At 42.8% G+C, this 25,748-nt stretch overlaps 1 protein-coding gene across 1 annotated transcript; it reads right to left on the reverse strand.

Moving 5' to 3' along the window:
- Positions 1-25,748, reverse strand: GCK (glucokinase). Its single transcript, XM_073588633.1, has 10 exons — positions 25,352-25,748; positions 17,281-17,443; positions 11,380-11,534; positions 5,984-6,103; positions 5,552-5,647; positions 4,979-5,078; positions 4,015-4,198; positions 3,571-3,726; positions 2,915-3,148; positions 1-2,762 (listed from the first exon to the last, which is right to left on the reverse strand). The coding sequence occupies exons 1-10, from the start codon at positions 25,373-25,375 to the stop codon at positions 2,618-2,620; spliced, it is 1,377 nt and encodes a 458-aa protein (XP_073444734.1). The 5' UTR covers positions 25,376-25,748; the 3' UTR covers positions 1-2,617.

The following is a 25,748-nucleotide window of genomic DNA, read 5'->3' on the forward strand; positions in this document are numbered from 1 at the left end:
TATGAGAACGATATTGTTTTAATAGTCTTTACACTTGCAAAAGTCAATGATGTCTCATTGATATCATTTATTTTAATGGGAAAGAAATGGCATATTTCAACATGTCATGCATATTAACAGGTATCACCAAGAAATTAAAACGGGAAATTGAAAAACAGATCTGACATGCTGTACAGGAAATATTTTTTTTTTGGTCATAAGAAACACAAAAGAAATATCTAAATAACAATAGGTAAAATACAAATCATTGTGGTATACAGTACATAGAATGCCTATGGGAAATGATGTTCTATAGTCATCAAGAGTATAATATAGTGTTACTTATTCAAGAGGACATGAAAAATAAAATGTAGAGCATATGCATACACTGTAATCAGTGATAAAAGTAAAGCCATCAAAGGCACAAGATTGTGTAGGTCTCCTTCATGCCACCAAAACAGCTCTCACCTGACGAGGCATGGACTCCATGGAGTGAAATTTGAAATTTCCAGGGAAATTTGAAGATGTGCCTCAACTCATTCTACTACTAAAAGAGGTTTTTGCCATTAGGGAATACTGTTGCCCGAACAGTGTGTACTTAGACTGTACAAGCTTTAGGCAGGTGACACGCGTAACAGCGACATGATGTCAGGATCCAAAGTTTCCCAGTAGAATATTGCCCAGAGTATCACACTAAGGGCTCTTCAGATGAGTTCTATCTGATGTTTTTCGGATAGCACTCGGCCCAATGTTATACTATGGGGCAGTGCAGATCTGTGTTTTTTTTATCATGCCAATTCGTCATGAGACGAATGAGACGTAGACACAGACAATGAAGCAGATGGAGAAATTAGGTTCTCCATTTTGCTCACACCTGTGATATGATTTTCTCATGTGAGAGAACCGGATCACACTCAGCAGACACTCGGCTCAATCTCTGATCACAGTTTGAACCGATTGTCATTACCATAATCCTATTCTCACGGAAGAGAGAATCATCGCTCACGTGAGCGAGCCCTTAACTCCACAGCTAGCTGTCCTCCTACATCTGCCTTCTTCTACTGCTCCAGGGTCGAGTTTTGATGCTCATGTGCCCATTATGGCTGACTGGATCTGTGATGTATGCCTATGACTATGCATCCCCAGACACTGCAAGGTACGATATGCTGTCCTGACACCTTTCTATCATGCCCAGCATTAACATTCTCTCAATTTGTAAGTTCTTTACCCTTCCATCAGTAAGATTGGCTTCTAACCAGGCTGGCTTTATCTTGATTCCTCAAGAAAGAAAGGGACAAACTTTATTTGGTATGAAGCAAAAATACAAAAAACTATCAGTGGTGCTGGGAGGTGAGCGAGTTAAGATGATGCGACCTTTCCTGGGTTCTTGTCACAATAGTCTCTTCAGTAGATGTGGCTGGCTGGCGCTCCCATGCCTGAATCTGTGTTATCTCATCTCTCAGCACCACTGATGTTTTTTTTGCATGCTTGCTTCACACCAAATAAAGTTAGACGTTTTCTTCACTTCCAAGAGTGTGTGGTGAATTACTCTATGATTCTGAGATATGCACCCTGTTCCACCAGCACCTCAACATCTGGACCAAGTGCTCGCCCACCTTGCCTCCTTAATTCCTCAAGGATGTTGGTTTTCATATGGAATGGCATGGGTGAGACATGCTCCCCTTCTCTTATAATGTGTTAAAAAGTGAATAGTAGACTTTAAATGTCCATGTTTTCCGTTGACTTCAGGTGTTTTACAACCTATTTTTTGTACATTTACAGTTTTTTCTAGGAAGGTCTACTTGTCATAGTCATAAAATAAATTTAATGTAATTTACATTGTACAGTTTTAATGCACTTTTCTATCACTATCGACTGCTGTTAGCCACATTATTGTATTTCCACAAGCCGCTGACAATACATATAATCCACAACATACATTATAAAAATTTTGAGAGAAATGATCACATTAGTAAATGCCTAGGTATAGATGAATTCTTCTCTTTTATTATATATTATAGATATATACTGTTCAGATGTACTGCCGCACGTCATCCCGAGTTCTAAAGAAGGCTGTGGCATCATTCTTCTTTCCATTCTCCAGGCTGAAAGTTGACCATTGGGTTTGGTCAGGCTGTCAAAGTCTGTAAAGTGGTAATATGTCTGCTTACGTCCAACATTTCTAATTTTTAACCTGAGAATTCCACATGGAATCTGAAAATGTGCAAGTCTGTAACCTAACAACAAAAATTTTGAAGGTCACCAGTTTGTGACTGTCTTGAGAACTCTTCTTAGAGTATTGCCTTGGGCACACTATAAGAGACATATTGATTTGCGTTGTCATATTTGGCATGTACTTATGTGAAGAAAACCAAAATGTCACAGACGTCCTGTTGGATATCTTTCTAACCAGACCATATAATCTATCAATGTTCTGCAAAATACATGCTAAAACTACGGGAAGATGTTTGCCCCTTCTGTACATCATGATGGATCCATATATGCCATTTTAGGCATGTAGGACAATGTCGATGTAATGGAACATTGTGCGCTTTTGGGACTTTTTTTTTACAGGTCTGTAGAAACTGTCTGAGGAGGTATTGAATTAATATGTCCAAGGATTATGTTACATCAGTAGCTAATGCCCAATAAGACACGCCATCTTGTATGCTACCGCTGAAATCAAGGCTGCACCTCGCCCGCTGCCTTCCTCTGATTGGATGAAGGTGATGTCACACCTTGGTGCCAGCTTGTGGACAGCTGTGTGGAAGTTATCCTTAAAGCTGAAAGTAGAAGAAAATGTCATCAACATCATTTTATGATCATAAAAAAAAAATTGAGATAAGGAAATTGGTTCTCACCACTTGGATTTGCAAATTGTGAATTGGGAAAATAATTTTTGACTGTAATATAGACAACTGGATAGTTAACTTACGAAGGGTGAAGTTTGTAGACAGATCCGTCCACTCCAACTGTGATCTTGAGAATGTCTTCGCCTCGATTTTTATGCATACGATTGAGGACTCCAGCAAGGCCAGCTGCACACATGGCGGCTGCTCGTGTAGACACGCTTTCACATGCCATACGCACCGCATGGCAGTCTCCCACGGTGGGCTGTAGACCCAGTGTCCGCAGGATGTTGCAAGTCTGCTTGAAGTCTGAAGAGTCTCTGGAAATAAAAATCACATTAAAAATAAAAATGGGGGCTACAACTAGCAATGGCGTGGAGATATCAGTGCAAAAAAGGGATTGATGGAGAGGAGTTGCTCATTTGGGGTTACTATGAATTTGTAAGCTACAAACAACATCTATCATTTTAGAGGAACCTGCTTTTAGGGCAACTACAAGGACAGCATATTGATTTTAATGGGCACCATGCAATGCTTAATATCTCCTGTGGAGGCACTGCAGGGAAATTGTAGACTTGTAGCCATGTTTTCCAACAGATTACAATTGATAGTTGAGAGTATCAACAGAGGAACACTCTATGACAATTGACTTATCAAATAACATTTTACCAAAATTGGATTGTCCAAAGTGGATAGTCGGATTGAGGATTTACTAGTAGAAATATAAGTTTTTCTTTATTACCCTTCTATCTGCGACACAAATTGAGTTTCGAAACTTCCTCTCGTCTTCAGTTTTTCAGAAGCTTCTCCTCCGAAAACCAGATTCTCGTTCACCATCTTCATTAAGACCAGTCTGACAAGTTCCCCCATATACTTGCCTCCAATCATCTTCTCGTAGCTATTCCATGAAAAAAGGAAATAGTCAACATCAGGTCACCATTAGGACACCAAACCATTTTGGCAAACAAAATTCCAAATTTTCCATCAGATAATTATATTTATTTCATATTCTGGCAATAGACACGCAATTAATTTGGGTTGACACAACCAAATTTTGGCATTCATTATTGTAAACTGCTACAAAATGGAACTAAAATGGAACTGACGATGGCTGTAGTGTTGTGACCCGCGCAAATCTTTAGAATGAAGTGATCTCTTAGTCTGGAGTAATATAGTGTGTCCTTACAGTTGCTGGCCAGGATTCAGGGAGCCCTCGTCCACCACTCGATCATACTCCAGACGGAAGTCTTCTATTTCACCTGTGTCTCCAAATGCACCCCATTCTGTATTGACGCACATACGACCTTCTTCTCCTTCCACCAGTTCCACGTTGCACATCTCTTCCATATAACAAGCATTGCATCCAGTGCCTGAAAGATCAAGATCAAATGAAAATAAATGATTGGTCAACTCTCCAAGGGTCAGTGCACAAGGGTCAGTGCACATCTCATTCTTCCGATGGAGGTATACATGGGCACACAGTGGTATACTGTATGTCTCCCATTGAAAAAAAATCACATTCTGCATGACCCCAGAAGTAAAAAAAATTCAGCTGGAAGAGTAATGTATATGAGGACCTCCTGATTCTCTCCAACAGACGATGTCAGAAGAGAGAAGGATCCAACATGGAGCTAAGCGTTCCTGTGTATAGAGGAGTCCCCAAACTATTCATATGTGCATGTAGTTCTTTAAAAGATAAGTCCAGCAATACCATTACATGGCCAGCCCATTTCTCCATTAATTTACATGCAAATAGATATGGTAGATCTGAAGCCTCCATCACTCCAGCTCTATTCCCCGCCTCCTCCTGCTTGATTAATGGCTCCTTTGCCTGAAGTCACATGGCATATAGGCTGTCAGTCAAGTAGGAGGAGGTGGCAATGAGAGGAGAATAGAGCTGGAGCGACAAAGGCTTCAGATCTACAAATAAGTCATGTGCCTCATATCAATTCAGAAGCTGATTTCTCAGTAACAGAGGAGCGGACTAGCCATGTAAAGGTATTGCTTGACTTGCTTTTGAAAGAGATAAATAGTTTAGGTGATGAGATTCTGGTGACAGATACCGTTAATGTTTTTCTGTACTGACTTGGTGCTCTCCTCAAGAACAAGCTTTACCCTCCCAGATCACCGGCTTGTAAATACACACTTACCTACTATCATTCCAACTTCACAACGGTGATCTTCATAGTAACAAGAGATCATTGTGGCAACAGTGTCGTTGACCATAGCCACAACATCCATCTCAAAATCCTGGAGAGGACAGAAATAACATTAATATAACCACAGAGGAACATAAAGGAAGGAATGCAAAGCTATGCAAACATTTTGTGACTTTTAGCATTTTCACATCACTTTCAGGCAGCTCTGACAAAAAATAGGAAAGGCTAAGGAGCAGCTGGGGTAAGAGCAGGGCGTAGCAATGGCCACTCGTCAAATTCATCAATTCTGATGGCATTTTTTAATGCCAGAAATGTCACTCCAATCTCTGACTGGAGTAGCATTTCTGGCAAACTCAACTGAGAAGATGCACCAAATTCATTAAACGATGTGTACCTCTTAATGAATTTGTCACATCGTACTCCAAGATGCCCCATCATTAAGACTGAGGCGTATAACCAAACCAAAACATGCCTATTTTTTCTCTACCGAAGGACTATCACCAATTACCATTATAGCTACCACATTGAAAAGTTCCATCAAATTACAATCACATCACAGCTCACCCCTCGTCTCTTGATGGCATCTCTCAGCAGCCCAACAACATTGTTCCCCTCAGCACCAGAAGCTTTGAATCCTTTGGTCCAGTTCAGTAGGATCCCCTATAGAGAACATATACAAAGCTTGATTAAGAAAAGCCCTATCAGAATGTTTTCATTACATAGAGATAACTCTAAAAACACAATATACTATTTATATGGTGGTTAAGGCCATATAGTCACCATACACAATAAAAAAACCCTCTGAACTCTTCATTTTGAAGTGACTGGACGACCATCTAATTTTTATAGAGACCTCCCAACTGTCTCCATATTAGTTAAGCTGATGCCAGAAGTAGCTCACATGCACACTTACTTAATTGAGCGTGCATAATCAGGGTCACTGGACAATTTTAGAGAATATTTGTCCACATTTCAAGTATGTTAAAACTGGTTCACCTTGTCAATATCCTCATGCCGGACCGGGAAGGAGAAGGTAAATCCAAGGGGCAGTTTCTTGTGTTTCATGTTCTGCTGGTCCAGGTAATCTGAGATACACTCCGCAATGTAATCAAACAGCTGGAAAGGAAACACTAGGTTAGTATAAAAGGTCATTTTACAAAAATACTCCATGTACTTCACCCTTGTAGAACTCATGTCTGATTTTCCATGGATTTCAGTATGGATTCTGCACCTGAATTCGCATGGAAGTCACTACTGATCTGCATCGCATGCACTTGGATTGGGTTTTGTCAATCCCGTTCACATGCACAAGAAAATTTCTATGCATTTTGCATGGTGAAAAATAAAGTCTACTGGAGAAATAACTGACCTGCCGCTAATTTTGGCCCGAAATGCCAAGAATTTAGTCCCATTAAAGGACAATGGAACTCATCCTTGTGCGAATCTGCTCTAAATCTGCTCCACCATCATGGCAGAAATCCAGGGGCCTAGCCTTGTATTTCAACATAAAGTGTGAACATTCCCTTGTTAGTGGGTCACAAGATCCATAATTTCACATAAATTTTAATATTCCATTCATTAATTCAGATATCTAATCTACCTGTCATGAATATGGAGAAGAGGTCGTCTCAGACTCGTCTTTGGCTTTAAGCATCAACGAATGGATCTATGATATTGATAAAGGGGCTGTTCACTACCAGCGCAACCCCTTCTCATTCTGAATGTTTGCCCCGTAATACTATTTTGACAAATTTAATAAAAATTCAATTATAAAAAAAAAATAAAAAACACTTATTTTCACCTCCCATGCCGATGCAGTTCCAGCAGTGTTGACACTCGCTTTCCCGGATCTACCGTCATACGTAGTAGTGGACAACCCCTTTAGGCTTTTATCTTGTTATAACAAATATGTAAATGATGATTTCACCCAAAATATGTTTCTAGCTTTTCCTAAAATTTCACGTGTATTAATGAGTGGATTGGGCTGCTGAAAATTATTAGTCAAGTGAGTATTTTGATCATATTACCATTTTTATTCAGATTTTCCAGCTCCGCACAGTATAACCATGAATTCTTATTGGATGGAGCAGATCAGGTGACGTGTATTTGTGTAAGGCCTATTTCACACATCCGTTTGTCACCATCAGTCAAAATCCGCCGATTTGCAAAAAACACGGATCCGCCATTTTTCTTGGCGGATCCATTTTTTTCCCCATTGACTTTCATTATTTTGACTGACGATCGTCCGTTGCATCTGTATTTCTGCGGATCCACCAAAATTTTGGCGTCTGCTGAGATCACTGAACCGAATGGACAATGCAACGTTTTTTTGGTGTCCGGATCCGCATTTTTGACTTTTGCTACATGTTTAACCCTAAATCCAATCTGGCTGCTGGATGAATCTCTCTCTCTCTCTCTCGATACTTAATTGCCGATCTCGATCTCTCCTCCACTTTGCCCGGCCTCTTCATCCGCGATACCTGGAAGCCCCGGCCTCTTCATCCCGCGATTCCTGTGGATTCCCACGATACGCCAGCCTCTTCATCCCGCGATACCTGGGGATTCCCGCGATACGCCGGCCTCTTCATCCCGCGATACCTGGGAATTCCCGATACCGAGGCCTCTTCATCCCGTGATACCGAGGCCTCTTCATCCCGCGATACCGAGGCCTCTTCATCCCGCGATACCTGGGGATTCCCGCGATACCCAGGCCTCTTCATCCCGCGATACGCCGGCCTTTTCATCCCGCAATACCTGGGGATTCCCGCGATACCCCGGCCACTTCATCCCGTGACTCCTGGGGATTCCCGCGATAGCCCGGCCTCTTCATCCCGCGATGACTGGAGATTCCCACGATAGCCCGGCCTCTTCATCCCGCTACATCGGCAGTATTTTTTTTTTCTCCGCGGTTCCTTTAACTTTCCCATATCGGGGGATGCCGGCGCACCAACGGTCCGGTGGCTCCTGTTGGTGTTTCCACGGCTACGGATCCGTTCTCCGCCTTTTTGGTGGCTGCCAACGGCCGAGAAAAACGTAAGTGTGAAACAGGCCTAATGAGGAGGATGAGGCCTAAGGATACAAAGACCTTTATCAAGGTGCACAGAAGTATTAATCAGCTTGTTTTTCTCAGGCAAAATGGGCCAAAAGAGAAATTTACCCGACTCTGAAGAGTCAGAAATTGTAAAAAGTCTTATAGAGGCAGCAGCAGTCTGTAAATTTCTAAGGCTAGGTTCACATTAGCGTTCCACTGAGCAAGACACAGAAGTACAAGGTGTTCAGTGCTCAGAGACATGGCCGAGGTAAGGAGGCTGACACCCGATCACCACTGAGCAAGACACAGAAGTACAAGGTGTTCAGTGCTCGGAGACACGGCCGAGGTGAGGAGGCTGAAACCGACCACCACTGAGCAAGACACAGAAGTACAAGGTGTTCAGTTCTCAGAGACATGGCCGAGGTGAGGAGGCTGACACCCGATCACCACTGAGCAAGACACAGAAGTACGAGGTGTTCAGTGCTCAGAGACATGGCCGAGGTGAGAAGGATTAGACCGACCACCACTGAGCAAGACACAGAAGTACAAGGTGTTCAGTGCTCAGAGACATGGCCGAGGTAAGGAGGCTGATACCCGACCACCACTGAGCAAGACACAGAAGTACAAGGTGTTCAGTGCTCAGAGACATGGCCGAGGTAAGGAGGCTGATACCCGATCACCACTGAGCAAGACACAGAAGTACAAGGTGTTCAGTGCTCGGAGACACGGCCGAGGTGAGGAGGCTGAAACCGACCACCACTGAGCAAGACACAGAAGTACAAGGTGTTCAGTTCTCAGAGACATGGCCGAGGTGAGGAGGCTGACACCCGACCACCACTGAGCAAGACACAGAAGTACGAGGTGCTCAGTGCTCAGAGACATGGCCGAGGTGAGAAGGCTGAGACCGACCACCACTGAGCAAGACACAGAAGTACAAGGTGTTCAGTGCTCAGAGACATGGCCGAGGTGAGGAGGCTGACACCCGTCCACCACTGAGCAAGACACAGAAGTACAAGGTGTTCAGTGCTCAGAGACATGGCCGAGGTGAGGAGGCTGACACCCGACCACCACTGAGCAAGGCACAGAAGTATAAGGTGTTCAGTGCTCAGAGACATGGCCGAGGTGAGGAGGCTGACACCCGACCACCACTGAGCAAGGCACAGAAGTATAAGGTGTTCAGTGCTCAGAGACATGGCCGAGGTGAGGAGGCTGACACCCGACCACCACTGAGCAAGACACAGAAGTACCAGGTGTTGAGTGCTCAGAGACATGGCTGAGATGAGGAGGCTGAGAGCCGACCACCACTGAGCAAGACACAGAAGTACCAGGTGTTCAGTGCTCAGAGACATGGCTGAGGTGAGGAGGCTGACACCCGACCACCACTGAGCAAGACACAGAAGTTGAAATGTCAAGAAATTTCAATATACAGTGGGGCAAAAAAGTATTTAGTCAGTCAGCATTAGTGCAAGTTCCACCACTTAAAAAGATGAGAGGCGTCTGTAATTTACATCATAGGTAGACCTCAACTATGGGAGACAAACTGAGAAAAAAAAATCCAGAAAATCACATTGTCTGTTTTTTTTCATTTTATTTGCATATTATGGTGGAAAATAAGTATTTGGTCAGAAACAAAATTTCATCTCAATACTTTGTGATATATCCTTTGTTGGCAATGACAGAGGTCAAACGTTTTCTGTAAGTCTTCACAAGGTTGCCACACACTGTTGTTGGTATGTTGGCCCATTCCTCCATGCAGATCTCCTCTAGAGCAGTGATGTTTTTGGCTTTTCGCTTGGCAACACGGACTTTCAACTCCCTCCAAAGGTTTTCTATAGGGTTGAGATCTGGAGACTGGCTAGGCCACTCCAGGACCTTGAAATGCTTCTTACGAAGCCACTCCTTCGTTGCCCTGGCGGTGTGCTTTGGATCATTGTCATGTTGAAAGACCCAGCCACGTTTCATCATCAATGCCCTTGCTGATGGAAGGAGGTTTGCAATCAAAATCTCACGATACATGGCCCCATTCATTCTTTCATGTACCCGGATCAGTCGTCCTGGCCCCTTTGCAGAGAAACAGCCCCAAAGCATGATGTTTCCACCACCATGCTTTACAGTAGGTATGGTGTTTGATGGATGCAACTCAGTATTCTTTTTCCTCCAAACACGACAAGTTGTGTTTCTACCAAACAGTTCCAGTTTGGTTTCATCAGACCATAGGACATTCTCCCAAAACTCCTCTGGATCATCCAAATGCTCTCTAGCAAACTTCAGACGGGCCCGGACATGTACAGGCTTAAGCAGTGGGACACGTCTGGCACTGCAGGATCTGAGTCCATGGTGGCGTAGTGTGTTACTTATGGTAGGCCTTGTTACATTGGTCCCAGCTCTCTGCAGTTCATTCACTAGGTCCCCCCGCGTGGTTCTGGGATTTTTGCTCACCGTTCTTGTGATCATTCTGACCCCACGGGGTGGGATTTTGCGTGGAGCACCAGATCGAGGGAGATTATCAGTGGTCTTGTATGTCTTCCATTTTCTAATTATTGCTCCCACAGTTGATTTCTTCACTCCAAGCTGGTTGGCTATTGCAGATTCAGTCTTCCCAGCCTGGTGCAGGGCTACAATTTTGTTTCTGGTGTCCTTTGACAGCTCTTTGGTCTTCACCATAGTGGAGTTTGGAGTCAGACTGTTTGAGGGTGTGCACAGGTGTCTTTTTATACTGATAACAAGTTTAAACAGGTGCCATTACTACAGGTAATGAGTGGAGGAAAGAGGAGACTCTTAAAGAAGAAGTTACAGGTCTGTGAGAGCCAGAAATCTTGATTGCTTGTTTCTGACCAAATACTTATTTTCCACCATAATATGCAAATAAAATGAAACAAAAACAGACAATGTGATTTTCTGGATTTTTTTTTCTCAGTTTGTCTCCCATAGTTGAGGTCTACCTATGATGTAAATTACAGACGCCTCTCATCTTTTTAAGTGGTGGAACTTGCACTATTGCTGACTGACTAAATATGTTTTTGCCCCACTGTATAGACTGCTGCACCCTCTGTAATAAGACTTTTCACAATTTCGGACTTTTCAGAGTCGGGTAAATCTCTTTTTTGGCCCATTTTGTCTGAAGAAAACAAGCTGCTTAATAATTCAGCACACATTTACGACACGTTGTTGTATCCTTAGACCTCATCCTACTCATTAGGACATCCAATAAGCACTGGAGTTTAAACAACTTGGAGTTGGAAAATCATAAAAATTATGATATGATCAAAATACTCAGTTGTCTAACAATTCTGCACATAGTGTATTTCTTATACTCCACCAATGTCACCCAACATTGTGTTGTTCCCATCTATCTTCTCACCATCTCAGCTGTTCCTGTCATGGCATCCTCAGGAATAGAATACATCTTATGTTTGGTCTCCACTTTCCATTCTCCGTCTAGATCTTCCCCTACTTTAACCAACATTACTCGAAAGTTAGTGCCACCGAGATCCAAGGCCAAGAAGTCTCCAACCTCTAAAGAAGTCACATGGAAAATAGGGTACAGAATTAAAATGAAGATTGCAAAAATTCTGGTTACAATCTACAACCTTTGAGTCACTGCGACATTAAAGGGTTGTTCATGACTTTTACATTAATGACCTATCTTTAGGATAAGTCACCAAAATATCTTTTATGGGGGTGCAAATCAATAGGGGCTGATGTGCAGTACCTTGTCACGGCCACTATGCAGTTGATGGAGCTGTAGCGCTCCATAACCTAGCACTTCTACCAGCATTGGGAACAGCTGATTGGCTGGGGTTTTGGGTGTTGTACCTCCATCAATAAGATATTGATGATATTTTAAAAGGATAGGTAATCAGTGTAAAAGGCCCAGACAACCCCTTTAAAAAGTAACCACAGTTCATTGTATGCACTTGTCCTTTTAGATAGCACATGAGAATGCTGACCATTGCACCATGAAGCTCTGTTCTAGGAAAGGCCAGATGATGTAAAGAGATCACTACATGTGTGGCGCCCCTGAGGCTTCAGTCGCCACAGAGGTACTGCACCTTCTCCTAAGGTGTAGTGCCCCACCATCCAGGTAGGCTGGGAACTCCTTTCCGCATTCCAACACCTGCACCCCACACACAGGATAGTTTAACAGGGACCCATCCATGCTTTATGCTGGAAAGGTCATAGGGTGCCTTTTGTGGTCCCTGGCTTCGTAACACGAGAGGTGTTGGGGAGGCGGGTGGAGTTAGATATAAAAGAGAGGGAAGGTGTAGGATTTCAGGTCAGTCTGGGGTGAGTCCCAGTCCTCAACATCTTACTTGCCAAACATCACGGGTGGCGTCACGAACTATTCTAATAAACTTTAACACCATTAACATCACCGCCATTGATATTGGGCGCCCAGGGACACGGACCGGGTCACCGCTGCTGTGACACATTCCCGCCTTGACACCTGCCCGGTACCGAGTACCCCGCTGCCCTGGGCGTGCGAGGGCAACCCACATGCATTTTGTGGTCAGTTGAGAAGACAGCACTTTAGCAAGTGCATTGAGCAGAGAGATGTTCAGACATGGTACAACTGAGTCAGTGGCAGTGAGGAGGATCTGATTCTACTAAGAGGAATTGTGACCCTATAGCTGACCATACACATGGGATTTGTCTGACAGTTAGTCATTTCTCCTGACCCCCAGTACAAACGATCGCTCAGCTTGGCCGTATGCATCATGCATTTGAACATAGTGGCTCAGTGGTTAGCACTTTGCAGTGCAGGGGTCCTTAGTTTTAAATCCCTTGAAGGAAACATCTGCAAAGAGTTTGCATGTTCTTCCAATATTTGTGTGGCTTTCCTCCCACACTACAAATACATACTGATAGAGAATTTAGATTGTGAGCCTCAATGTGGACAGTGATGACAATATCTAAAGAGCTGTGGAATATGATGACGCTATATACTGTAAGTAAGCATGATAAATAATACTTTTATTTTTGATAGGAAAGAGTAGAAAGTCACTGCCAGACACTTCTGGTAACGTCCAATCTCCTTGAAGGACAAAAGCATTAGGTGTTGAAATTCCAACTGCCTGATTCTTCTTTCATCCTAACATCATCTGCCCAGGGAGAGTCGGGAGGCCCCATACATATCAGATGATCAGCCAATCCTGCCAATAACTTAAAATTTAGACAAATTTCATCTAATTTGTACGGAGTAGTTGAGGACTACCGTCCATGCTGTGGACCTACCCTGGACTGGTCTTTCTTTGCATCCTATGGAAGGGAACTTTACAGGAATAGAGGTGGCCTTGTGACTGGAAGTGGTTGGGGAACACGTCTAGTCTCTAGTATGTGTCTCAGAAGGGTATAGCTTGCTGGTTTAGGAAAGTGATCAGAGACAGTGACAAGTGCCAGATTGCTAATCCCTGCACATGCCTTGCTGAGTCAGTATGAGTTGCTGCATCACCTTCTAGTGAAGTTCAGAATCAGGGGATATATTACCATAATATATTATCATATTATATTATCTCTTTCTCTCTTTATCTCTCTAGCTCTTCCCCCTTTCTCTAGGTGTGGTTGATTTTTCCACTCAATGGACTAATAGATAAATGGAGAAGTCCCTCTAGATAAAAACTAACTAGGAAGCTTCTCTATGTAATAAAAAGCTTCCATCACTTGGATTTCATTGTTTGCAAGTCCCATTAAATCACTTACTGGGTGGATCAGGGAAATACAGAAGATATTGTATATCTTGACTTCAGCAAAGCATTTAATAAAGTATCTCATACTATCCTCATTGAGAAAATGAAAAAGTATGGGATTGACAAGGCTACGGTTAGGTGTATTCATAACTGGCTCAGTGATCGTACTCAAAGAGTGATAATAAATGGTTCCAATTGGAAGAGTGCTTGAAGTGGGGTACCAAAAGGCTCTGTCCTGGCCAAGGTGTTGTTCAACAATTTTATAAATGATCTAGATAAGGGAACTGAAGGTAAACTAATCAAATGTGCACATGATGCAAAGCTAGGAGGGATAGCTAACACTAGAGAAGACAGAGAAAGAATTCAGAAAGATCTAGATAAGCTTGAGCAATGTGCAACAGCTAATAGAACGGTATTTAACAGGAAGAAATGCAAGATTCTACATCTGGGCAAGAAGAAACAAAAATTACATCCACAGAATGGGGGAGGAATAGAACTAAGTAACAGCACATGTGAAAAAGACTTGAGTATACTAATAGATCACAGACTGCACATGAGTCGTCAGTGTGATCCAGCAGCAAAAAAAGGCAAACGCAGTTCTGGGATGTATTAAGAGAAGCATAGAGTCTAGATCACATGAAATAATTGTCCTCCTCTACGCCTCCTTGGTCAGGCCTCATGTGGAATAGTCTGTCCCGTTCTGGGCACCACATTTTAAAAAAGTCATTGAAAAACTGGAGCAAGTTTAAAGAAGAGATACCAGGATGGTGAGCAGACTCCAAAGTATGTCCTACGAGGAACGATTAAAAGATCTGAGAATGTTTAGCTTGCAAAAAACGCTAAGAGGAGACTTAATACAAATATCTGAAGGGCTGTCACAGTGTAGAGGGATCATCCTTACTCTCATTTGCACATGGAAACACAAGAAGCAATTGAAAGAAATTGAGAAGTTACAGATTAGATATTAGAAAAACTTTTTGACAGTGAGGGTGATCAATGAGTGGAGCAGGTGGCCACGAGAGGTGGTGCGTTTTTCAATAGAAGTCTTCAAATAAAGGCTGGACAGACATCTGTCTGAGAAGGTATAGTGAATCCTGCATTGAGCAGGGGGTTGGACACAATGACCCTGGAGGTCTCTTCCAACTCTTATGATTCTACTGATTGGCTAATGTGTATGGGAGCCTCCCAACTTTCACTCCCCAACAGATAAATTCGGGAAGTGGGGGGATAAGAATCCGGCATGCCCAATTTAGGAACTACTGCTCCTAACTCCTATTGCTCTTGATGAGCTAATCTGCCACCAGAGAAGTCCAGCAACAGCTTTCATAGAGAAAGCGAGTGCTCCTGTGTATGGAGGGGATGGAAGAGGTGGCCATCAGCCAAACAAACTTTCGGCCGTCAGCAATCTACTGTGTATTGGGGTGTAAATATTCCATCAGTATAGCTTTCCTTGGATGGGCGTCTCAGTCTAGCCCTGTCCTGCTCAGCCCTTATTCACATTGAAGACATTTGACACATGGTAAGGTTTTAATACTGGAGACAGGTTAGGACCATCCCAATGGGTACAGCTTGTCGTGGTGGGATGGCTTTTGTGGTCTTTCGATCAAAATAGTGTTAACTAAATATGTTATGTTATTTACATGTATGATTGCTATTTACTTATTTATTTGCTGTAGGGTATATGCTCATTTTGCCTTTTTGTATTTTTTTTCTAGGGTTTCGTCTGTGTATAGGGGGCTTCAGATTTCTACTTTCTTACTTATGTAACCTATCATTACTGCACACCCTCCCGCTGCATGGCCAGGCACTTTGAACATGAATAAATAAAAGAAATGTGAGACAGAGCAGGAGGTGAAGGACAGAGGGAGAAGAGCCGCACCGAGCCACTGTTTGATCAAGGACTATATTTGCTTTCAGACTGGTGACAAACCCTGTGCCCAGCCAGAGGTTTGCCATATGATGAGAATATCAGATCATCTCTTGAAAGCTAAAGTCAATGAAAGTGGTGTAATGACTGATGAGGACATCACCACTGCTTATACCCGGCTATGACCTCCTTGTTGTATTTGATTCCACTATAGAAAATGTATCACTCATATTTTTTAACTATTGGGAAAAAAAAATGTGAAAAAAAAATATTTTTTTCTATTCTGCTTTTTATTTTCTTATAATAGATTTTTTTAAATTCTTTTTAAATAAAACCTTTTACTTGCCATAAATATGTATTTTTTCACCTACTGTCAGCGCTGCTGTTGTCCTGAAATTGGCAATGCTTTTCTTTTGTACCTGCACCTCTCCATTATTGAAATATGGTCCCCTCTTCACTGTAGAGAAATCTTTTTAGCCAGTTTGGCATGGTCCTCAAAAAGACTCCTATAGAGAAGTGTTGAGAACCACACCTACTTGGCTAAAAAGAGCAAGGGAGGTCAAAACATATCTCAAGAATGGAGAGGCACAGGAGTAAAAAAAAAAACACCAACGGCAGCATCTCACAGCAAAAAAGCCAAACATAATTATGGCAAGTCTGACTTCTAGGGTAGATCGTTGTGGGCATGCTCTGTGAGTTATGCAGAGGACGCTGAGCAGGGAGGGGAGAAGGTGAGCTGTGACAATCACCTATTGTGAGTGATGGTATATTATTATCTAGAAATACATGTGCCTGTCATTGTAATCTTGTCTGTGATGATAATGAGACTACTGGGAAGCGATCTTTACAGCACAGGAAATATCAGTCTGATAATGGTTCTCAATGCCAAAAAAATACAGGATTTTTAAAAAAAATATGGTTCCATGGAAAATCACCAAATTACAAGAAAAAAAAATCACCAAGAATTCTTAAAAAATATTTAACAAAAATTTGGCATCTGACTATTTTAGACACATTGCCTTCTGTATATTCTGGAAACTTCCCTTTGTACGTGATGGTGATAGGACCTACGGTAAATGATTTGGGTCTTCATCAGAAACTGACAAAGCTAAAATATCTTTCTTTTTATGCATATTAATTTAAAATATTCATAACATTTATGTTCTCCGACTTTTATCTTTTAAGGTCTACTCTGGGGTCAAAAGTTCAGGGCCTGTTTTTTGGTCTAAAATTAAAGGTCTGGTGTGACGTTTGATCTTTGGGCTTAAATTAGGGATCTAGGGTTTGGTCAGGGGTACTACCTAATTTAGCAATCTGGTTTCGGCTCTGAATTTATTTCAAAGCCTGTTCTGTGGTTTACATTAATGATCGTGTGTGGTGTGTGGTCTATGGGCTCAATTCTTTGAGGTATATAGTCTTTAGTGTGAGTTTATTTAGGGGTATGGTGAAAGGTTTAAATTAATTTATGAGTCAATTCTCGCGTCTAAATTAATTTTGGGGTCTGATCTGGGGTATGAATTTTATTTGCATAGCTATAGATGCTGGAAATGGCTGCAGAAGTGAGGAGAACATGATGTCTTAGCAGAAATGGGAGAGGAAGTTGACATAGTGGTCTGGGCTGGTGGAATATTTTTATGGATGGTGTCTACATTGTGCAACCTTTCTAGGTTGTTATTTGTATAGTATCACATTGCCCTATGCCTCTTACCAGAGCCATCAGGTGTGGAGCGCACATAGGTGGGTAACATTTTTACACTGGCTTCTTCGTTCGTCTCCAGGTGAAGACCTCTTTCCATCTCCGCCTGTATTCTGCTTATCAGGACCTGCAAGTCTTCTTCATGAAGCTTGAATTCAGACAGCATCTGCTCCACCTACCAAGGGGAAAGGGCAATGACAAAAGATAAGAAAACTGGACCAGGAAGATGTCATTTCAGGAAGATGTACATGTAATCGAAACCTATCACTAAATATTAGGACATTAAACCACCAGCATGGTTTAGAATTCCAGACATGCCCGTCTTATAACTGTCCATTTCGGAATTTTCTATAAAAAGAAGCTATAATACAGTGTGTTCTGTGTAAATGACATATTTGCTAACAGTCCTTAATTTGCGGGGTTTTTCTCAGTACTATCAGATACAATTCTGGCAAATCTGGAGCTTTACCACACACTGAAAAATTATGCCTTTATTTAAAACCTGCCCCAAATTTGGTGGACCCATCTAGTTCTCAGAATTTCCTGACTGTTGTAGAGGGCAGGACTTAATGAAAAACTGTCAGTAGGATCAACCCTACTAATCTGTCTATATGGGCCTGCAGGTGATAGAAATATGAATAAAATGATACTTTAATATCTGAGATCCGATGTCTTATTCCAGAGAAATATTTGTTTTTCTTAATATGTAAATGAGCTGTTTTGATCTATGGGCCGGACATAGATCTCCCCGAGAATCTGCCTTCAGTGCTGCTTATAAGTGAAAGGAGGCGTTACCAGTGTGAGACATGTAGATCAGGAGAGCAGACTGTCAGTCATTACATGTCTCATACTGGTAACTGCCCCATTTATTTACAATAATCTCTGGAGGTAGATTCTCATGTAGATCTACGTTCGGCCACACATGGATTTCTCAGGAATAAGACACCGGATCGCCGATATCAGGGTATCATTTTATTCAGCTTATTATAACCTACATGCCCGTATAGACGACTTAGGAAGGAAGCTCCTGTAAGACGAAGGACTGGACTGGGGGTACCTGTCTTGCGCCAGGACCGGAACTCTCAGGGCTGTCTCCTCTGTTGTCTGGGGGAAAGCTTAGAAACCCGGACCGACCTTTGCACTGTACAGCAGGGGGCGTGGCTAGGCTAAAAGAGAGACAGCGTGCGCGGAATCAGACAGACTTGGCGGGAACAAGCAGCGCGCAGCAAGGGAAGGTGAGTGCTCCATCTCTTGAGCACCAGCATAGCACAGGCCTGCGCTCGAGCTTTCCTGCGACAACTCACAGAGACTGTGACCAGAATCGTGCCATGTGCCCACTGGTTCCTGCAGCGCGAGGTGCCAGACACTCCGGGCCTGTGAATAACGCGCGCATACCGCTTGAGAAGGACCTGGTGACTCAACGTGAACTTTGCTCTTATTCCCCAGTGTACATCTGTCGAGCCACATTAGGCTCTGATAGTGTGGTGGACGGTCCTTCACCCCATACAACAAACACTGGACCAAGGAACCCATTAAAGATGTCGAGGACAAGTCGCTGCCATCGTAATTCGGCTCAATGACGCCTGAAGGAAGACACTGGATTCACCACGCGCTGACCGTGCTGGCGTCACTATTCACTCCGTGAACTCTTCAGTCAGGAAGCCGTCGGACTGATAAGTTAACCCTTGAGAATCGTTGCTATCTCCATTATCTTCTTTACTTCATCCCATATACCAACTGTTATACCCCCTGCTTACCCTATCTCCTCCCTGTGTGGAGTATACCCCTGTTCAAGTAAAAAATTACGTTTACTCTTACTCTGTCTCCTGTCCGTTACTGCATCCCACAACCTGCTCACACTCATACTGACAGATTTCCCTAAATATCCTTTATGACATTATCGGTGGTGGAAGAGTCCGTAGAAAAGTCCAGCAGCGTTAAGCTTGGCCTCGGCTATATCTGTTCATTGTTCGTGTGCCCGATGCCCCAGGAATCGGATCTCAGTTTTTGTTTTTTTATGCTGCTGTTGAAAAATGAGAACTGAGCTATAATTATTTCCTATGGGTAAGACAACCAATTTTATGTAGGCAAATTTATGTTAAACCAGGAAAACCACTTTCAACAGACATCTAAATATCTCTGGCTTTAGTTTAGTAATGTAACAAGCAATTATTCCAAGTGACCATGAGGCAAGCAAAGGACATAGCTGGAGGTCTGGGGGCAAAGGTAAGGGCTCCCTACCTTGGAAAGGGGATTTAGATATTGGGTTAAGGCGGAATTCTGATTTTTGTCCTGGATAGAGGAAAGCTATAACTAGGAGGTGAGGATGAGGCAGAGGCATAGCTATGGCATTTGCTATACAGCTCACTAACACATATAAAGGGATGTGGATAAGTAAAAGTCTTCTCCAGGGATATATATATATATATATATATATTGAACCACCGTCAAGTCTGATCCTTCATCTAATGTTGGATGAATTAATAGCTGCTTATGGAAATAAACATCCAAACCAACAACAGACTTTTCATGCTAGAGCTTATGATGCCATCTTTTCATATATTATGTGTAGTCGCAATAACCCAAGAAGGTGACAAGTAAATGGTTACCTTTCCATCATTGGTATCTATTGAATATTCATAGACAGTTAAAAACCTTATTATCCATAATACGATCAGACTCTGCATAGAAGCAATGGATCGTGAACAAGGATCGAAACACAAAGTTCATCACAATGGTGTAGAACTTCTCATTATGCAATGAATACACATAAACTTGTTCCCATGATAGTGAATTACGCCCTAACCATACAATAGGGGAAAATGTACTGATTGCTGGGGGTGCAGCCATTCCACGCAACCCCAAGAACCTGACCCTAGAGCCCATGAATTGGACTCCATATTGCTCCATCTCGAATGGAGCAGAGGTAGACATGCTCGACCTCCTCTACTTTTATTGTTTGCTGTGCTTGGTTTCTCTTGCAGTTCCATAGACAATTATTGTAGTAGACGCTGAGCATGCAGAGTCCTGTTCTTGGGATCACTACTGATGCGACCGCTGTGGCCCCCCAAGATCAGTAAGTTATCCCCTATTCCACAGATAGGGGATATTGTTATGATTGAGTCACCGTAGGAGGCAAAAATAGAAATGCTAGCTAAGTCCAGAAAACCAGAGAAGTTGGCAGCTATCGGATTGCAGACCCCTGAACCTATCAACACAACTAGCAGTAGCCGTGGGGGGCTCCTACGATGCCCTAGGCCCCTCGATCACAGCCGGAGGACTACATAGCCTAAAGACAGAAAGGGAAATCTGAACTGCCCCAGAGCAGACCCCAAAGCAAAAGGCAGCCCCCCACATATAATGACGGTGAAGCAAGAAGAAAAAACAAAACACAGACAGAAAGATAGACTGAGCAAAGATGGGGCCCGAGCTAGCTTAGATAGGAAAGGACAGGAAGGCTGCTGTCTGCAATCCGTGAAAAAACCCTAAGAAAATAAGAGCCAACAAACTGACAGTAAAAAAGGCCCTGAAGACGCTAGGCTTCAAAAAAGGCTATGTCAGTACTCAGGAATATTCTGAAGACAGAGCAACAGGCAAAAGGAGATTCAGCTCACCCCAGCAGGGAATGGCAGAATCCAGAAAAGCAAGGAAAACAAAACACTAATGCAAAAAGGCAAAGCAGAAATCTTAGCTTTAGATGAGCAGGAATCAGACTGGTTTCCTAGAAGTCCACAGAGAAATCACCCGCAGGCCAGAAGGGCGTCGGCAGCCTTATATCCAGTCACTAACTCCACTCAGCCAGTCATCATCATCAGCCCCAGGTGTTTGACAATCAGGCTCACTACCTTTCTTCACCAGAAGAGGGAGTTCCTCGGGCCTCAGTAGTGAAGGGGAAAATGAACTCACAACAGGATATCATACTATTTTGGGAATAAACCTTTAGAGGGAATTTGTCACCAGTTTTTTTTCCACTTAATCTAAGATCAGTATAATGTAGAGACAGAGTCCCTGATTCCACCAATGTGTCACTTACTGGGCTACTTAGTGTAGTTCTGATAAAATCACAGTTTTATAAACAGTGGATTAGTCATGTGGGCGGGGTTATACAGAGCTCAGCAATCAGAAAACTGCTAGATCTGAAGCAGGTAAAACAGGGAATTTATCAAAACTGCAAAAAGCAGCCCAGTAAATGATGCATCGCAGGAATCAGGGTCTCTGTCCCAATATCGTGCTGCTCTCAGATGTGGTAACAAAAACTTGTGAAACATTCCCTTTAAGGTCTCATGTATACAACATTGGGCACAGAGCTTCAGCGACTCCACAAATAGACCCTGAGAGTCCGTTTATAAAACCGTAGCATTCAAGTACTCTAAGCCATGCTTTCAGGGAAGATAGTCACAATAATAAAGCTTGGAAAGATGCATTAAATGTTCATATGGAATCCATGAGTAAAACCTCCATCAACAGTATGGGCACGTAGCAAGCTGTGCTCCATGTAACTCAGACCAGTAATACATCCACGTGGATGAGGTTCTCTACTTAGGACCAGAAAAAACCCTTTAAAGGACACACTGACCATGAGCCAAAACTTGTCATGCTCATCATGGCTGAGTAAATAAGAGTTTCTCATACTGTGACTTTTCCTACCACTGCTTCTGGGTAAATGATGAAATATGGTGGTAATACCCCGACGCTTGCCCCACATAACAAATTAACATGTTAGTAATGTGAAGCTGGCATAGATATGAGCATTGGGCAATCAGATCAGAGTTCAGTTTGCTTGACGTTCCATGTAGGGTCGATGGGGTCATCTGCTGATCGCGATTTTTCATCATGCATTATCACTACCTTCTTCATTATTCTTTGTTTGGATGTTGTTGTATCCAGTTGCCTCTGTATTCAGATCAGTGCAAATTGATTTGTCATGGTGATAAGCAACAGAGTGGGGTTAGACAATCGTGGCATCTGGTGATGCAGACACCTGTGATTGTTAGAATAGCTTCACCGTCCTATTAGTAGTTCTGTCTTTCTTTGCTCTGTTTCTACAAGGGTTAAACTGCTTAGTGGGACTCCTGCTTAGTGGGACTCCTGGAGTTCTCTGTCTTATTGTATCAGCTGTTCTGAGTTTGTTACTCCACACAGGTCTAGGAACCCTCCTTCTTGTTTCTTTCCTTGCCAGTGATAGCTTACCACTTCCTTGTTTTGTGTTGAAAGAGAGTTCAAATTTAGCAACAGGCGTTTGGAGTTGTTTTCAGCAGATTTCTGCCTGGATTTGGTTTTTGTGTGTTTATCTTTATCCTCTTCCCATTTGGTTTGTCCCACCTACTCCACCCTTGTATCCCATTCGGCTGTTTTATGTATGTATTTATATGATTATGGTTTTCTTTTATCCACGTCTGTTTTCCCCTGTCTGTCAGGTTTGTGTTATTCCATAAACTTCGGTCCCTACCTCCCTGGGTGGAGAAGGAAACAGATAAGCAAGCATATAGGAGCATAGTGAGGTACGAGATCCCGGCATCCTCACCATCAGAGGTAATCTGGGGGACAGGGATAGTGTAGGGTCTTCCTAGCTTGAGGGACAGGAAAGAAGTCCTTTGTCCCTGGAAATTCTACTGCAGTATCGTGGCATGATGCATATATATCCATCTGGGCTAGTGTTGGTGACCTTACTTTATGTATAGAATCATAGAATCATAGAATCGTAGAGTTGGAAGGGACCTCCTGGGCCATCTGGTCCAACCCCCTGCTCAAAGCAGGATTCGCTAAATCATCCCAGTCAGATGTCTGTCCAGCCTCTGTTTGAAGACTTCCATTGAAGGAGAACTCACCACTTCTCGTGGCAGCATGTTCCACTCATTGATCACTCTAACTCTCAAAAAGTTTTTTCTAATATCTAATCTGTGTCTCCTCCCATTCAGTTTCATCCCATTGCTTCTAGTATTTCCTTGTGCAAATGAGAATAAAGATGATCCTTTACAATGTGACAGCCCTTTAGATATTTGTAGACAGCTATTAAGTCTCCTCTCAGTCTTCTCTTTTGCAAACTAAACATTCCCAAATCCTGCAACCTTTCCTCATAAGACAGGGTTTGCAGACCGGTCACCATTCTGGTCGCTCTTTTCTGAACTTGCTCCAGTTTGTTGATGTCTTTATTAAAATGTGGCGCCCAAAACTAGACACAATATTCCAGATGAGGTCTGACCAAAGAGGAGTAGAGGGCAATAATGACTTCACGTGATCTAGACTGTATTCTTCTGTTATGTGTGAAGTTCCTCATCATTGGAGGTACAGTAATTGATGATGTCACTCAAAAGCAACGTTACCAACTTCAGTTTTTATTTTTTCTGGACAACTTATCAAAAAATCTCGGATAGACAATATTTTTTACGGACACATTGGAAAGCCATAACAGATCATTATAATTATAAGTGATACATCTACAGCCCGTAATTCTGATATGAAGACATTAATTACATTCACTGTATACTGTAAAGTGATGCTATTTACAGTCAAAATAATTTTGTGTCAGTTTCTTCAGCTTCGAAGAAATCATGGAGGCCTTAAATTTTTTTTCAAAGAGTGCAAAAAAGTGACTTATTTTTATGTACTGTCCTGGAATTTTTGGATGGTTGGCAACACAGCCCAAAAGGACACCGCTGAGCTCCATTATTGACTGGGTACAATTTACCAGACTTTGAGCACAGTTTTCTGGTCCCAGCTTACACCTGCTCCTTATATATGTCCTGCTCATGCAGTTCACTGAAATAAACTTTTTTGCATACTCATTCCCAAAATCTGTATGAATGATGACTTCCAACAACAGCTAATTGATTCCATATATTTGTCAAAAACAGAATCATCTTAACGTAGCCATGACCTAAGCTGTCCGTGTGCGCAACTACTTGCCCACGAATATCTCACTAACCTAAGCTGTCCGTGTGCGCAACTACTTGCCCACGAATATCTCACTAACCTAAGCTGCCCGTGTGCGCAACTACTTGCCCACGAATAACTCACTGACCAAATAAATTGATTTTCTTCACACAAGATTTACCAATTTTGTAGAGAAAGACGGTGCTAGGTTTGGCTCATGGAGTTCCAGAGGGACCCAGTTAGGTCTATAATTTGCGGATGAGGCTGCCCCGATAAAACACACACTATGGCTACATTCGCTCAGTGCCATGTGAAATGCACTGATGCACATGAGAGATTGTCCACAAAAAACAATGACAATTGTAAAAAACAAAACAAAAAACAAGAACTACAGTCATTCATTTCTTACATAGCCTGTGCATCCTTTCACAATGTGTAGGAGTACACAGAGCTGTCCAAGGACGGACATTTCGGCTATCCGTGAATTTATACATTTGTCCGAATGAAGACTTTCTTATACTTAAGCCCCCATCACACACAGAGATCTCACCAGCGAGATCGCTGTGTGTGACACCTATCAGCGACCGGCCCCCCTGCCGGATATCGCTGATCGTGCTGGAATGGCCAGGACATTTTTTTGGTCGCAGGTCTCCCGCTGGCCAGCATGCATCGCTGCGTGTGGCAGGCGGGAGACCAGCGATCAGCAAGCAGGAGCTTGTAACCAAGGTAAACAGCGGGTTTCTAAGCGCCGCGCGAGCACTCGTCGTCGCTGGTGCTGATCGCTGGTGAAGCTGCCTGTTTGGCAGCTCAGCAGCGATCATGTAGCGACTCACCAGCGATCCTGACAAGTTGATATTGTTTGTCGGGATCGCTGGTGAGTCGCTATGTGTGACGGGGCCCTTAGTAGTGACCTCCAGGAAGGCAGCGTGTTGTGCGATATCTGCATATCTATCAAAGATCAATCATTGTGCAAAATTAGCTCTGACACTTCTTACACAATATCTGTTCATATAGACATTGGCCACCATGAGCGTATGGACACAACACTACACAACCAATGATACTAATAACAACTTCTCAATAACCATGAAACATTCGTCTCTCCTTGTCAAATAAGTAACTCACGTCAGTGGATCATAGAAATTACTCTAGCAATCCATTTCTTTACCAAGTTCCCAGCACCCTCACCCATTCTTCCCCGTAGACTTACATCGGGATGCACAGACTGATCCATGCTTCCATGCAGGAGATCTCACGACATCTAGAGGTACACCAGGATACGGAATCTTGTGTGCCTGTCACACGTGTGACATCCCCAGGCGTCTGTTCCTGATTATGTCTGGTGATATATATTTCAGTATTTTGTTCCTATATGCCTTTTATGCTATTCCAGTACGTATTCTCCGTGTTTTTCCCATAGTCTTCTCTGACCGGTCTCTACCTGGACACTTTCTACTATGTACTTCTTGTCTACTACTATTTGCTAAAAGTTGTGGCCAGCTTACAGTTTAACTTGATGAAAGGTTTGATGTATGATGTAACTTAGGACTGAAGAGGGAAGGGAGGAGACTGGGAAAGGGTTGTCACATGCAGACAGCGTGGACCAA

Source organism: Dendrobates tinctorius, unplaced genomic scaffold (genome assembly GCF_039654945.1).
Source record: "Dendrobates tinctorius isolate UK_male_01 unplaced genomic scaffold, ASM3965494v1 ptg000104l, whole genome shotgun sequence".
In the NCBI taxonomy this organism is placed as follows: domain Eukaryota; kingdom Metazoa; phylum Chordata; class Amphibia; order Anura; family Dendrobatidae; genus Dendrobates; species Dendrobates tinctorius.

What these genes read in the sequence shown, in the direction of transcription:
- GCK (XM_073588633.1), bottom strand. Translation starts at nt 25,375, where the DNA reads ATGGATCAGTCTGTGCATCCCGAT. An exon ending in ATCAGTCTGTGCATCCCGAT is followed by an intron (nt 17,444 to 25,351) that starts GTAAGTCTACGG and finishes TCCCCTTGGTAG; the next exon opens with GTGGAGCAGATGCTGTCTGA. An exon ending in TGAAGTTGGAATGATAGTAG is followed by an intron (nt 4,199 to 4,978) that starts GTAAGTGTGTAT and finishes TTGATCTTTCAG; the next exon opens with GCACTGGATGCAATGCTTGT.